This window comes from Pavona decussata, unplaced genomic scaffold (genome assembly GCF_977016875.1).
Source record: "Pavona decussata unplaced genomic scaffold, jaPavDecu1.1 SCAFFOLD_105, whole genome shotgun sequence".
NCBI classification, from domain to species: Eukaryota; Metazoa; Cnidaria; class Anthozoa; order Scleractinia; family Agariciidae; genus Pavona; species Pavona decussata.
This window is the reverse complement of record NW_028145519.1, coordinates 1,981,879-1,998,932: the sequence shown is the minus strand read 5'-3', so window position 1 is coordinate 1,998,932 and position 17,054 is coordinate 1,981,879. Positions and strand designations below refer to the sequence as shown.

The 17,054-nt window shown below is 37.7% G+C and overlaps 1 protein-coding gene across 1 annotated transcript in view; it reads right to left on the bottom strand.

Moving 5' to 3' along the window:
* Positions 1 to 1,039: 1,039 nt before the first annotated feature.
* LOC146471355 (uncharacterized) overlaps positions 1,040 to 17,054 on the bottom strand; it is a 31,196-nt gene continuing 15,181 nt past the window's right edge. The window contains exons 3-4 of the mRNA XM_085121035.1: positions 7,833 to 7,973; positions 1,040 to 3,578 (exon numbers count right to left, since the gene is read on the bottom strand). Of these exons, the coding sequence (XP_084977161.1) occupies positions 2,641 to 3,578; positions 7,833 to 7,973 (1,079 nt within the window). The 3' untranslated portion in view covers positions 1,040 to 2,640. The remainder of the gene's footprint in view (positions 3,579 to 7,832; positions 7,974 to 17,054) is intronic.

Here is a 17,054-nt window from a genome sequence, read left to right as displayed (position 1 = left end):
CACCCGAGTTATCTTCCTGACCACGTACGGACACAGGGTGTGAGAATGTTTTGGACCCATAGCCTTCGATGGATTCCTTGACCTCTCAAGTCACTTCACACATACGCAGGGAAAGTTCACTGCTCTCTCGGAGCAATCTCGTTCCCAGAGCCCGCGTAACCTTTATCCAACGGATAAGGGTAACGCAGGCTCTGGGAACACATGCGCAGGAGAAGTTTATTGCTCTCTCGGCGTTGTTATGCGCGCGCGAGTGAAATCCAATTACTATGACGTCATAAAGAGCTTGAACACGTGTTTTAGATTTTCGTAGTTTACAAATCAAGGAGCGAAAAATATTGACGATCACTATCATCAGCGCCCCTCACTGGAAAGGTTGCTCGCAGTCTGATTGTGTGAAGGGCCTCGTCTGCTGTACCGAGGTGAATGGGAATCAGGTGAGGCCAAAATGTTTGAGAAGATTTATTTAACTAACTTCTCTTGTTTTATCTTTACAAAATTCTTGGAAAAAGCGTTTGTGGATGTTGTCTTTTCATCAGTTTAAAAATGAAATTAATGTAAATGTTTGCAATTTAAATGTCAATGACAAACCGAGGCCATACAGATTGGTGACGGATTCGGAACTGCGAGAGGCTAAGGAACACATTAAACATAGGGGTCTAAATTGAAATTGAAATTGAAATTGGAGAGGGATGAAAACATAACCAATATAGAATAATGCGAAACCGGTACTTGTTTCCTCGGGAAAACTGTCTCACCACGGGTGAGTTGCATAAAATTTAACGTCGGGCGTAACTGCAACGCCAGACCTTCAGCCCAGTCACATTCAGTATTTTTACGTCTGACGATAGCATTTACGCCCGCCTTTAAGTTTTATGCAATTCGTCCCAGGTCAGTTGATTTACACTGGAACTCATGCATCTGTACAGTTTTGTTGACCACCAATGCAAAACAAACACCGTTCTGCTATACACATTGATAATCACCGAGTACACGGTAATAGCAACGGCAGACATTTATTAACACAAACGCTTACTAACAAAAAAATAACATATTTTATTGGCCACCATTACGTTTCTCTTTACAATAACATTAACAAGAAATATGATCAGAGAAGACGTTTAAATCGTGAAATCGAGTAACAACAACGTTAGATACTGATAAGCCAAAGCTGTTACAGATATAAACAATCAAATACAAAAAAGAATATTAACAAGCAAAAAGAACAATAAATGGACAAAGTAACGATTGAGCCCATCTTCTTAACAAACGATTTTAAATAAAGCCTGGTTTACATTCTCGACAAAATGATATTAAAAAGATCAAAGTGTGATCTTTGTTAAATATTAACCTGAGAACGTCTTGAAAGAAATTGATCTTTTTATAGCTAATAATTTTAACCTGTAATTTTTTCTACATTAACTTCCACTTTACAAAAATGTACAAGAGGTTAAAAGACAAACTACAAGTTACCAAAGTGATTGGTTTTACATAGGTTCCCTCACACTCTTACAATCATCCTTGTGACCTCTTTTTTCATAATAATTATTAAACTGTAAATTTAAATGTCATTCAGTAAACCGTAACAAACAAAACTAACTCCTATGTTGCAAACTGTAACAATTACTCCTTTAATACTCATGCTACATCATCATCCACGTTTTAGCATCGGAGAGTCGGGTTGTGTGCTCTCTAAGTTAGTCATTTTAAAAGTTGGTGTTAATTCCTCAAATTCCTTAAGAGCCACACCCATAAATGAACCACACCCATTTTAAAAACTCCCTGACACAAGGTGAACGATGAACGTAATTTCTTTAAAACGAAAAACGATACAAAGCTAAGACATGACATGCAGCATAACCTTACATGCGGCTATACAATGAACTACTTTGTGGTAAATATATTTTGACCCTATCAAAATTCATTATCCAAAGAAACTGGAAAAAATTACCTCGGGAGGTCAATGGGAAAGATGAAGTTGACCTTGGGGTTTTGGACAGAAATTGACAAAAGTGATTAATTGCACAGCTTTAACAAACCACAAAGCACTAAAATAACTGTCTGTAATAACAGCTTGTCCATATTACTCTATAACTTTAACTGGCGCCTTCAAATTTCTCCCATTTCCGAGTTGCTTTCAACCTCAAGAAGAACGTGAGGCTAAGTGCAAAGCTTCTGCTATGAAAACTAGTTTTCAAAAATATGCAAACAATACTTATTTTCATTCGAAAAGCTTTGAACTTAGCCTCGCTTTCCTAATAAGGTTTCACAGCATCTCGGAAATGGCCAATTCAAGGTATTGAGCGGTTTTGAATTGCGTGTCGAGAGTAATTACTTCTTTTCTTTGGCCGGTTTTCCTTTAGTACTAGTACTGTGATTGGATAGAGCAATCCGCACCACTTTTTTAAACAACGCAAAGGGAGAACCAAAACCAATCGCTCTTTTAATGACATGTACATGTGTTTGCTTCGAATATTGATTAGTTCATTGCGATGTTAACATTGTATCTAGTTCTCTTGTGATTGGTTAAAGTAGTTACTGTACTTTTCCTTTACTTTTACCATGCTCAAATAAAACACATTCCATCGAATATAGCAATAACTTCACCATACAAATTCATTAATAAAATGACTTAACTAAAAATTAATCACTTATCATATGATTTTCATAGTGACCAACAAGTAGCGCTTCACTACTGAACTCCTCTTGACAAATCCAGCAGATATGCTTTTCAACATGATCAGAGTGGGGTTCTATCAAAGTGTAAGTTTGTGTGGACATGTTATCTTGAGTACAATCCGTAGCGTTCTTGTGAACTTTTTCATGTCTTCTTAAACTTTCCAAGCGCGTGAAGAAGATGTTGCACTGCTTGCATTCATACGGCTTCTCTCCAGTGTGAACTCTTTTATGTCTCCTTAAATGTCCTGCTACACTAAAGCACTTGCCACACTGTTTGCATTCATAAGGCTTCTCTCCAGTATGAACTCTTTTATGAATCCTTAGAGTTCCTGCTCGACTAAAACACTTGCCACACTGTTTGCATTCATAAGGCTTCTCTCCAGTATGAACTCTTTCATGAATCCTTAGATCTCCTGTTACACTAAAACACTTGCCACACTGTTTGCATACATATGGTTTTTCTCCACTATGAACTCTTTCATGATTCCGTAGAGAACTTCCATGACCAAAACACTGGCCACACTGTTTCCATTCATATGGCTTCTCTCCACTATGAACTCGTTCATGAATCCTTAGAGTTCCTGCTCGACTAAAACACTTGCCACACTGTTTGCATAAATATGGTTTTTCTCCACTATGAACTCTTTCATGAATCCTTAGAGTTCCTGCTTGACGAAAACACTTGCCACACTGTTTGCATTCATATGGCTTCTCTCCACTATGAACTCTTTCATGTCTCCTTAGAGTTCCTGCTCGACCAAAACACTTGCCGCATTGTTTGCATTGATAAGGCCTCTGCCTAGTATGGACTCTTTCATGTCTTCTTAGGCTTTCAGAATCACAAAAACACTTGCCACACAGAAGGCATTTGCAACCTTGACCTCTTTTATACCTCAAGAACTCTGGCATTCTGCTTTAGTGCTGTCTGCTATCTGAAAGGTAATTAAAAACACCTGAATATAACAGAAAAGCTGTGCAAAAAGAATCATGCTGTAAGCATTTTTCCCACAAAAGCAAATAGTTGCATTTGAAGTGTTCACAACAGCTAAAATGCAATGAGTGTGTTGGTATCATTTGATTAGACTGGTTGGTCATGTTATTGCCATGTTTAAGGTATTTTAAAACACTCGAACAAGCAGGAAATACCAGGGATTTTGCTTTGCCTAGTTTGCCAAAAGGCTCTTTATAGGGTAGAATGGTCCTTTATTCAGAAAACGCTTTCCATCTTCAACTTTGCAAGCAGCATTAAAAGGTGGATCACAACCTTTTATACTAACACAGAAAGCTCCGTGCTGAATAATGGCTTTCACACTGACTGCTTCAAAATATCTAGAGATGCAAGGCAAGGCTGCCCACTATCCCCCTCTTAGTTTCTCCTCGTTGCTGAGGTTCTAGCCATTCAGATAAGAGAAGATAACAGGATTAAGGGCATCAAAATTTTTGGAACAGAATTTAAGCTGAGCCAGTTCACTGTTGAAACCCTAAATGATTATGGGAAAATATCTTGCTTGAAACTGAACGCTTCTAAAACTAAAGCGATATGGTTGGGTCCATGGAAGCACAAAAAACCCAAGCCCCTAGGCTTTAAATGGACTAAAGATCCTGTTCGAATTTTAGGAGTATATGTCTCTTACAATGAGGAAGGAAATGTAAAAAGAAAGTTTGTAAAGAAAGTTCAAAACCTGAACGCTACTCTTGATATCTGGAGTTCCAGATATCTGACTATTTTTGGTATATGTTTGATGTTTTGATAAACTAAAACAATGCTTAGGTGTTAGTCATCTGACATATTCCACTTAAATGTTGGTAGTGCCTTCAGAAATTATTACGTCGACGATAGTGTCTTTTTTAACTTTATATGGTGCAAAAAGCCAGATAAAGTTAAAAGACGGTGGCTTGCGGGTACCCAACTTTAAAGTCATGTGCAAGGCTCTTTTAAAGCTTGCTTGGATAGGGAGGTTTCTCTCTGTTCAACAGCCTCATGAAAAGGAAAACTGGAAAGTAATTCCCAAGTACTTCTTTGGTGGTCTAAATAACTATGATAAAAGATCCCCTAATAGTGAAAGTATACCTGTCGTTGTTAAGGAAATTTTTGCTTTCTTTTTCTGAACTCAAGAGCCTATGTCATACCCACATTGGACAAGACTTGGTATTGTTTAATAACAAGGAGATTTTAATCGAAGGTAAAACTTTTTTTAATATGCATTCAAGATCTCTAAAACAATGATGGGCACCTGCTATCTATCCAGGAGTTTCAATATAAATACATTATTAAATGTAACTTTCTCCAGTATTTTCAAGTAGGCTGTATAATACCAAAAAGCCCCTGAAAAAAACCTTTACGTTATGTCATACAGAAATGATCTTTGGTAAAACTCTATCAACAGCACCTCTGCCCTGTAAGATTACTCGAAAAATTGAATTATTGAATCCTATATGCCAAGTACTACCTGTATAACAAAAAATGTAACAAAAAGGAGTTAGATCTCTGTGAATTAAACTTAGCTATAAATACTGTATTCAGAAATTGGTCTAACTCCTATACATTAATTCTGCCAAGTGTTTAAGAATGGATTGTTATGTATAATAGTATGTAGCACTAAGTGTTTTCTTTTGTCTAAACTGTAATTTACTGTAGTACTTGTTTTACATTTGTGCTAATAAATAAATAAATAAATAAATAAATAAATAATTTCTTTATTAATTAATTATTTATTATCTATTATTATTTATTTATTAATTATTATTATTAATTAATTAATTAATTAATTAATTAATTAATTAATTAATTAAAAAACCAAACACTCATGTATGCACAAACACTAAACGTCTCTCGTCAAATACAGTGTAGCCCAGTTATCACCCTGGGTTCCATGTGGGGCACTCAAATACTACAATGCCAACTGTGCAGAAACTTTGAAAGCTTTATCTTTTGTCCTCAAAGCAACAATCATCCTATGATACTTTAAAATTTTCAAATATCCTATAAATGGACAACGAGGACACCAGAAAAACAGCGACAAACTGGCAATCACTTTATGTTGTTTATTGTCCTTTTATCTCAAACAGCTTAGATAAAAGTGGATGATTGAATACTGAGCAATTTAATACCCAAAGCTTTCAGCAACAAAGTCACATTACAGAAAATCCTGCTTATATAAGAAGCATACCTATATGACTAATGTTTGTTGAAGTGATTTTTAAAGTGATCATCACACTTTTAAAGATCAACAGCAGCAGATATAATTTGACAAAAAACTGTCATCTAATGTTTTAAGCCTGGTGAACATGGCATTCAGGATTGGCTTATTCAAAATGTTTGATGAAATTATGTGCCATGCAGGATGCATGTCACATATACAATACTAAATTTAACATTGGTCATCAAAAGTTTAGTTTGTGAGAACGGATACTAGGTCAGGCTTTTACCTCACCATTTTCGTTATCACCTAATCTAAACGTTTGTTTTTATTTGCAGGATATATACCATATATAAATCAGATTCATTGATTTAGTGATGCTATTTCCTACTATTTTGTCTTTTTTGTTCATTTTATCTCACCCACACACATCTCACCAAGCTAAGGCTCATGGTATTGAATGATGATGCCTGAACGTTCTTCTTAGTTTAAACAAAGTTCAATTTGGAAAGAATCATGAATAAAGAAAAGATTTTCATTTTGTCTTTTGTCCTAGCACAGAAGTTTCACTATACAAGACAGCTATTCAACACATTGTAACACTGCCCAATAATAATATTATTACTATTATTATTATTATGGTCATGGTGCACGTAATATTTGTTGACTGTACACAACAGGCATCCTGCTATATGCGTAATTTTGTGTGTTGGGGAAAAAAAAATGGTAAAATGAAGATTTTCGTCCAGCTTTTCTGCAACAAAACTGTGCTTTTATAGCAATGTGCTGAATAATTTTGAATAATAAAAGAATTATCCTGCTGAATCTTGCAGAATTTCCCCTGATTTTAGCCAATTTGGGCTACAGCTTCATCAGTTAATTACCATATTTATTCTCCTATTCCGCTTGATTTTGCAGGATACTGTAGAATGTGTGATTAAACACCATTACTATTATTACTTAATCAATCAACTCAATTTTGATCAATTCAGCTCAGTTGTTGGGATGTTTGTCACATGCATGTTCATGTATTGTAACATCACATTCGTTTCAATATGCATACATGCACGAAACTCATCAGCATCCAAACTGTTATATTATGCAGGATGTTTGTCTTAATGGCCTTCCTCCCACAAGCCTGCTGTACAGTGGCTCATTGGTAGAGCAACCAAACTACAACTACTGTAGTAAGGAGTCATGATTTTGAGGAGGGTCATAATGAAAGGGGGAAAAAAAAGCATCATAGCACCCGATATACATAAATAATTATTATGAACCCCCCCTAATCAGAAGGTTATAGGTTAGGAAAATCTGGATTTTGGTTTTTCAACTTTGCCTGTGTCACTGACTTAACAAAAATCATCTACTATTTATTCATGATGCTATGGAAACAGCACACTTATGATGTTTGCATGATCGTGAGTAAATAGAGCCAAGTGTTTAACTGTTGCGTGTTTTGTCAGAATTTTAACCTGAAAAGGTCTTCTGCTGAGCTCTGTGGTTTTTGTCTGTTTATTTAACCCCTTGTTGTTCCTGTTTGGTTTACAATTGTTTTCCCAAAGGTTATATTTTACTCTGGTCTGCAATCTCTTCCCCGCATTTTTCCCTCGGCTTACAGTCTGCATTTCACTCCGGGTCTGTAGTCTGCAGTCTAAAGTCCGCAGTCTTTGTTTTACACTGACCAAATGTTTTATCATCATTAGTTAACTTGTCGAGTTGTTTTGCTCAGCGAACCAGCCAAACAAGCCGGATCATTCTTTAGCCGTCAGGTGTTTATAGTTTTCGGGTAGTGAATATTTCAAAAGCCAAATTTTACCCAAAACACAAGCATGTCTCCCTGGATAAAGTTGGATTGCCAGACAAAAACTCGACTGTATTCCTGAACAGAATACTTTCCCGAGTATCTAGATCAAAGATGTGTTTGTTTAAAATCTGCCTTTGCTTCCCTCAGTCGATTAACACTGTCACCCAATCACCTCTACTACGGTTAAAAGTAAACGGAACAGCTTGTCTTACCTGCAAATAAAGAAATCTTGCCGCTCACTCGATCAACAAACCAAGCACAACAGATCAGCGAAGAAGAACTCTTACCAACGGGGCGGTTACTCAGCCGGGTGGATTTGTTCGATGGTGGACTGGACTTCGGATTGGAAAATCCTGGAAAAGTGTAAGTGTAAATCAAAGGTGCAATATTTTGGTAGTACAATTTGCTTAGTTTTGGTGTTGATTACCAGGAACGGATCCCAGAACGCAGCAAATCTCGGCTGCTTGAGCCTGCTTCACCTGAACCGCCATTGTTACCATCACTCTGTAAAAACTAAAATCTTACTTTAAGACGTTTTTTACACTTAATTCTGATGCTGCGGTAAGACAGCGCGTAAATCTCATTTGAAGACGATTCATCTTAGGATAAGACGACTTTCTTCTGATTTATACGACGATGGCGTCTTAGATTAAGATGATTTTTTCTTAGATTCAAAGTGCTGTGGTAAGTCATATTTTCATCTTAACTCAAGATTTGAACAATCTTATTCTAGATGCTTTAGAATCTCAATTTAAGTTTCGAAGCAAGGTATAAATCTAACTGCAACGGTCACTACGTTCAAAACCTGGCAGGGAGCGTTTAATACCGTTAAGCTTGAACATGATAGATGGAGCAACGAAAACACAACGAATTTCAATCCATAGTACTTTATTACACCAAATCTAAAATGACACAACTTATCGAAATCAGCTTACTGTAAATTCACAGGAAAACAGAGGCCGGGCCGCGGCCAATATCGCCCCATGTAACGGAATCCGGAATCCGGAATCCCGAATCCACAGAAATTTTCACGTTGGAATCCGGAATCCAGGACATTTTTTATGTTGGAATCCGGAATCCAGTGAGCTGGAATCCGGAATCCACTAAAGTTTTTGAATCCGGAATCTACTTGTGTCGGAATCCACTTGTGTCGAATTGTTTTGGTAGATTCTTCTATTTTTCTACCCAGTAACCTTTTAGCGGTCCACCTCTGACTCTTCTACACTTGCGACACTCGAAACACGTGTTCGAACTTGTCCACGCAGGACACACCCCTCCCCGGGGGGAGGATATTTTCCTCATGACGTCAGCTTCAAAGCATATGCGACAAAAAAAAAATGCTCGAAGATTCGCTCATTGACGCTTTCGAGTGCTTGCATCGGAAGTTTTTTTGAAGTGTATCAAGTCGAATCGCGGTGGTTTTTAACTTCACTTCGGCTATGGGAAAGCACAAATCAAAGGAAGACAGGTAAGTTTACAGAAGTTTAGCTTTAAGATATTTCGAGATATTGTCTATATGATTGATTGAGGCTGTAATAAGAAATACATGTCGGATAAGTGAAGACAAAAAGAATCCGGAAAGAAAATCCGTCCTCAAATCGAAATTAAAGTGACTTCTCGATCGATCTCGAGTCTGATTCTTGAGAGTATTTATTACAACAGAGCAAAAAGTAGTTAAAGCCGAAATTAGAAGTAAAATGAAACTTCAGAAGCTTGAATGACGTGTTGATACTTAAATTTCTCGACATTTCTGCAGAAGAAACTTTGTTGACTTTAAGAAAAACTCTAGGGAACAGTTTTCTGTAGTTTTGGGGCTCCATTTTTCATTTTGATCCGTTGATATACGACTTTAAATCAGAAAAGTGAATCGTCGAAAAGGCAGATTAATTAAAAACTATTTCATTTTTATGGGCTTTTCGTTTTATTGTTTTTCTCGATGTTTTCTTTCTTAAAAGTCCAAAAACTCAAAGCGCTAAGCGATCTAAGGTCTTTGACATGCTCAGAAAAACAATGGTCGGTAAAACTCAGTAAAACTGATGGTTAAAGAACAAGTATGTACGGTGCTTTGTTTGAATTACTAGTAGAATAAAACACCATTTTGACTCTTTACAAGTAAACGTTTCGACGCAAAGAAATAATTGAATGTAAACTGTTAATTCTAGCTCAGAGTTCAGTTAGAGCAGTTAGCCATGATAGAGTCATTATAGCTAACTTTCGATAACTTAATAATCACGAATAATCTAAATTTAATAATTCGACGCAACATTGTCTACAATTACCCTTTTTATAGTCTTAGACGGGTCAAATAATTGCATTTTACTCTCTTATCAAATGCTGGAAAACATACTGCGTTTCCAAGTATTGACAAGTGGTTCCACGTATCTGGCAGTAACACATTTCGACACATTTTGAACATGATAATTATATAATGAAGGTGAGGAGAGAGAAGGGAAGGGGAGGAGGGGAGAGTGGTGTATCATAAAGTGACAACCAGAATGAATGAATGAATGAATGAATGAATGAATGAATGAATGAATGAATGAATGAATGAATGAATGAATGAATGAATGAATGAATGAATGAATGAATGAATGAATGAATGAATGAATGAATGAATGAATGAATGAATGAATGAATGAATGAATGAGCTAATGAACTTTATAAATGTGTCGGGAGGAGTGTAGCCGAGGGTAAAAACCCTCTACTAATAGCCCACTTTGGTAGCGACAGTTATACAAGTCTCATTCATGGGATGGAAGAGGTAAAGCGCCCTCCTTATGCCTAGTTTTGTGACTTTTGACTAGGGAAATAAGCGGGAGCGAAAGCATACGATTTTAAGTCAGTGAAAACAGGCCCAAAATACACACTTATAGTTAAGCATGATGCTTTGAACAGCCACCTTTTAATAAATGCATGTGACGGCTTGCGCGAAAGAGACCAAGAAGGATTGTTATATTATTAGACGTGTCGAGTAATAGTCCTTTCTGGTTATGCTTTGCATATGTGGTTTTCCCTAGCATAAGAGGAACATAATCATAATAGGAAGCATAACAAAAAGGGAAATTTTGGATTTTTACAAGCTTTTACACTTATGCTTATATGCCCGCTTTGACAATGACATAGCGATGTTATGCATATACTTGTGCATATTTCCTTAGTGAAACGAACCAGGCTTTAATATAATAAGCAACCATTCGCAACCATGTTTAATGAAAGTCTCAAAAGCAAAACCCTTTCAAAAAGCGCCGCTCATCATGATCTTTACTGTAACGCTCAAGTGGACGATGAGTAGAACTTTTTAAATTTAGTTAACGCACTTCCTAAGAATCAAATGACAAAAGCTTTCTCATTTCTGTGACGTCCATTAATTTCTAAGGGAAATCATTTTCCTAATAAACTAAGGGAACGAACGTTTAGATTTATAGCTTGTGCATCATTTAAACTTTCCATTGATGCCACTGATTTATGCAGAAAGTTACGTAATATATTGTAACTAAGTTTGAACATTAGCCGTCAATATTTGCTGTTCGGTATTTGTTGATCTGCATGTAAACGGTATAGGAATTGCCAGTAAATACTACATGTGACGTTGTTCGATATTTTTTGATCATGTAAATGGTATATAGGAATTGCCAGAATACTACATGCGACGTCGTTCGATATTTGTTGATCATGTAAACGGTATAGGAATTGCCAGTAAATACTACATGCGACGTTGTTCGATGTTTTTTGATCATGTAAATGGTATATAGGAATCAGTGCCAGAAAATAACATGTGACGTTGTTCGATATTTGTTGATCATGTAAATGGTACATAGGAATTGCCAGAATGACGTTTTCGAAATGTTTTGTTCTATGAGAGGGTATCGGTGTTTTTTTCCCAACGGAATCATGACTTATTGTTCCACTACAATATGGGATAAAGGTACTTGAGTTTTGTTTAAATTATTACACTAGAGCTGAAAATACGAGTAGAACCAAGGACGCCGTAATCTGGATTCCAAATTATTGGAATCCGGAATCCAGAGGCTTGGAATCCGGAATCCAGTGAATCCAGAGGGGTGGGATCCGGAATCCAGAGGCATGGAATCCGGAATCCAATACCTCTGTGGATTCCGTTACATGGGGCGACCAATAACTACTGTTTTGTTGGTCTTAAAGTCCTTTAAATCATAAATCTAATAGCAGAGAATGCAGATTGTCACTACACTCATTCCTCTGATCGGTGATGCAGTAGAATTGTTGGACTCATCTTTGGTTTTCAAAAAAAAAAGGCGACAGTAATTTCATTTCCATTTTCAATCTTCTGTCTCGTGCATGCCGTTAAATTCGTGTAAGTTACCACGTTTACCGGGGCTTTTAGCCCGTATTTTATGTCCAGATGTCTTGTTATTTAAATATTGAAGTTGTTGTTTTGAAATTCTTGTAAATTTTCCACTTTCCGCTGCTTAAGGAGTACAAATCAGCTTGTTCTAAACAAGGTGAGAGTTTTTTTTTGTTGGATCAAAGCTCCAGACTCCGTGTCTACATCGGCGATTAAATTCGCCGGCATTCGCCAAGTGTACCCGTTCCCGCGGTTTTTTACGCTCATCGCTGCGAATTGCCAGTAAAGTCAATCAGTCAGGTTGGGCCATTTTATCATATGAACAATTTTGAAGTGCCACATCGCCGCGATCGGCGAAAAAAAAATCGCCAGGTGTGTCCGCATCAATCGGTGGCGAAAATCACTTGCGATTTTCGCTGGCGATCAAATTCGCTGCGATCAGTCGTATAAAATACCAGGTGTGTCGCCAGCTTAAGGCGTATTGCATCTTACGTAGGATGGCAGTATCTTAAAGCCTGCTTAGGCGTCTTAAAATTTCCACAACACCAAAAAACATCTTAAAATAAGGACCCCATCGACTCAGATTAGAATAATTAAGACTGGTCTTTCTTAAAGTAAGATGCCTCAATGTTGATTAAGATAAGCGCTTCTCAAATGAAGACGATTTACATGTAAAAACAATATTTAAGACGATCTTTTATCTTATTTACTAACTGAGACTCCGATAGTCTTTATTTAAGATCTCCTGTGTTAAAATAAGATGATCACCGTCTCAATTTAATGTGATGTTGGTCTTGCATAAGACGGGAAACGTAAGGTAAAATCTTAGTTTAAGATTTTAGTTTTTACGGAGCACGAACCGAGTGTCAGAATGGATGCCTACTAATAACTTCTTTGCATGTGCAGTGTATGACGATGCAGGAAAAGGTGTTAGCAAGGTCTATCTCAATCCAACAGGAAAGTTAGGGGTAACCACGCGTTTATCAGAGATAATTAAGTTTCAATTTGGAAAACATTCCATATATTGTTACAGGGGCGTAGCCAGGATTTCGAGGAGGGGGGTTCCAAATTGGTTACAACGAAAACGGTTGGTCTAAAATCCTTACATTACGTACGTACAATACTTTGGCGTTAACGTTACGCAAACAGAAGACGCCTTGGTTGCTGTTGAGCGAACGTGTTCATCACTTCCTCGATATTTATGCCTCGGTGGTAATTGATGTTCATTAACGCCAGCCCAGACTCTCGCTCGCTTGACATGGTCGACCTCAGGTATGTTTTTAACCTTCTTAGTGCACTGAGTGAGCGCTCACATTCAGCTGACGTCATCGGCAACTTGTACAAAATGCGGATTAAGGTGTGGATGTTAGGAAAGAACTCTCGATCGCATGCTGCGAGTGTCTGAACTGCACTGGTGGGAAGGTCGGCGTCCGCAGTGCTGCACCACTTTCTCTTCCATCGCAGGAGCTCAACATCAACCACATGAGGAAAAGGAAGGTCGTTCTCATAAAACTCCAGCGCTACTTCAATGTTAGGATTTCTGTCTGCGACGGTTACCAGCTCAGGAAGAAGATTAAAGAGGCTGGACATGACAGCATCATTTAATAGTAGGATTGAAGTAAGTTTTCATCTCTGATTGTAGATGGTCTAGAAGGGGAATAGCAACTGCTCTTTTATAGTAATCAGATGGTGTCTGGGCTGGCACATTGTCGCGATGCTGCTACTGATTGGTCCGGCGCGGGATGGAAGGCACAACACCTACATTTTCCGCGGTAGTGACCGCCAGATCGAACCACTTGGTCCAGATATCTTCGATGTTGTCTCGGATGTCCTGGAGATCGTCCGTGACATTATTACTGTTAGTGTGCGCCTCGTAGACATCTAGATCTCTCTTCTAAGTGTTTCGCTGCGCCTACCTTTTTGGTGAAAAGAATGCATCGATCTTTTACAATCGGGACATTGTTACGAAAACCACCAACTCGAACAACACTAATGGATCGTCTACTAATTTTGCAGGTATCTCTGCTCTGCAAACACGTGCATCTTATTACACAGAAATCCCAGCTCTGCTCATGTCTCCGAAAATGCAAGTGAAACGTAAATAGATACTACAATGACGTTCACTGTAATTATTGCAAACATAGAACAAAACGAAGAATTTCAGGAATCGAGAGTACATTACACTCTTGCTGGGATAAAATCACTGTTAACCTGGAACCCTCCCCTGGCTACGCCCCTGTGTTGCTTATTTTAAAGCTTTTTAGAGTCATTGTATCTTAATAGCTCTGAAAATGCTTAATTTTAATTTCGTTTTGCTTTCCAATAGCTCTTTAAGATTATCTGCTTTTCACGCAGGAGTCATACACTGCAATCTCCTATCCAGAATCTTCTTTGCCCTTGACTCCAGTTACCAGATTGCCATAAACTGCTGAAAAATATCTGTTATAAGAGGCATTGTCCTTAATTACAGAGGAAGAAGAATTTCGCAACTGTTCATATTAATTGTCCACATTTTTCTAGACCCGAGTTGTGTTCCTGATCACATAATAGCCCTTTTCACAGTTGATTTTTCTCATTTGCATTACAATGTTATCCAACGTGGATGCGAGGCAATTTCGGGCTAAAACTACAAAATAGCCCGAAATTGCCTCACATACATGCTAGATTTCATTGTAATGCAAATGAGCAGAGTTAACCATGAAAAGGGCTATTGCGGGGTATCAGAATATTTTGGACCCATAGCCTTTGATAGATTTCTTGCCCTCTCAAGTCACACTGTACATGAGCAGGAAGAGCTCATTGCTCTCTCGTTGTTATGCGCGCGCGAGTGAAACCCAATTACTATGACGTCATAACGAGATTTAACACGCATTTTAGATTTTCCTAGTTTACAAATAAGTTTATTATGGAGGGAAAAATATTGACAATTCAATCAACCCCTTCGCTGAAAAAGTCACTCACTCATGTCTGATTAGTGGAAGGGCTTCGTCTTATGTACCAATGAGAATCAGGTGAGGCCATTACGTTTAACTTTTTTGTAAGAACGTCTAATTTTGGAGCTGAGGCTGGATGTTCTTATATTTTTTTGCGATTTGAGGCTAAAAACGTTCTTAAGATGTTCTTATATTACATGGTATACACTACATGTATTTCAGTAAATCAATTCGGACGTGACCAGGAAACCTATCAAAGTGCATTGCCTTCTGAGATATGGTATCAAGAACTGCTGATTATGACAAACCGAGATGTGTGTCACCCCTTAAATGTTATACCAAACATTCCCTTAAGTATTTTGGTTAATTTACATTTGTTACCTTGATTTTATATACAGATTAGCAAAATAAAAACGTTCTTAACCGACTCTCAGCTTGAGGAATGTTCTTAATACGTTCTTACAATTTTGGTTAATCTCAGCCTCGACGTTCTTATAAAAAAAAAAAAAAAAAGAGTGTAACTAACTCCTCTTGTATTTTCTTTACAAAATTCTAGGGACAGCCAGACCAGTTGTGGAAGCTGTCCTTTCGTCACTTTGAAAATAAATTGCAAAAAATGTTTGCAATTTGTATGTGAATGACCAACCGATTCAGCTTTTTCAACTTAAACCAAGAAAAAGATGTTCCAGTAAATACTGGTAAAATTTGATGGAACATTAAAGACTAAGGAAATTGAAAAGCGAGAGGTAAGGGACTGGTCAGAAAGTATAGGATGGGGTGGATCGGAGCATTTGGAAATGTGGTGGATAAAAAACACATCGCCTACCCCCTCCTTTTGGCACAAGACTGACTGACCCACCCCTAAATGAAGGTTGAAAATAACATGGCCCCGCTCCGGCCTCCGGTCTCGCTTCGCGAGGAATTAAGTTTGGCGAAGTACGCTTAACGGTACTGATCGCTATCACTGTCACTCCAACTGTTGGGGGATATCGTCATCATAAGAGGTATCACTCCTAACTTCCCGTAGACCACAGTCTTCTATTACTTCTGAGCTGCTGACACTCGATTAAGAGCCAGTTGTGTCTTTGCCGGTGGATACACTTCCTATGGCTTCTGAAAAGTGAATGTGAGCTGACACAAAGTCAAGCACAAAAACTGATGAACCTGCCCCTCTCTGTTCCGGTCCAACCGAGCAAATTCCTTTGGACTGTTTTACCACAGTCAAGGAGATTCAGTTACGATAGTTTGCATTGCGACGGTCACTTTATCCGTTTCGTGGAAGGGAGAGGGAATATGCTTTGCTGGGGACTGGGGGAAGGGTGAGTAAGACAAGTAAGACAAGTTCCAAGAAAAATTGCCTAGTGCAACAGCGCCTTAAGGGACTAGTGTTCTTCTGATTATTTCCCAAAAGAACTGTTAATGTCGTCCAACTCTCAGAGCTTTGGGAAACGTGTAAACAAAACGATCGCCGTTTTTCAGGGAGATTCAGTTTAAACCAATCTGTTTCTCGCTTGCCGTTTAAGCTAATAGGAGTAAATAGTTTATTAGTATTATTACCCAGAAGAGACAAAAGACTGGCGCGCTGACGGAAACTTATGGATTGGTCAAGGAAATACCCCTCTCCACAGGACAAACCCTTTGATAACGAGGTCCTGTGAGCCAACTCGTGAATGCAGAAGTGAATAGTGGCAATGGTAAGACAGTGCTCGCATCAAGCTACTGTACAAGAATTCGTGGAGGCCATGCTTAAATTGAAATGTTACTTGTAAAAGTATAAACATTGTTTGCATTGTATTTGGTAGACCTAGGAATCGAAAGATTAGTCGTTTTTAACAAGGGAGTCATGAAAGCTCTAACAAGCGGCCTCATTGATTCTGCATTCTTCCTCGTTTAGATTTTTTACTCGTTCCTGTAATAAATAATAATAATAATAATAATAATAATAATAATAATAATTATAATAAATAACATTTGTATGGCGCAAATTAGCATGTGTATATGATCAAATGCGCCTAACAAATTGTATATGTAAAAAAATAAAAAATAATTAATTAAAAATAGTTATTTATCAAAATCAAGGAAACACGAATTTCGTCTACATACTATTTAAGGAAGGAATGAACTAACAAAATCATACATTGCACAAATGGGATATCCGATTACTGACAGCATGACTA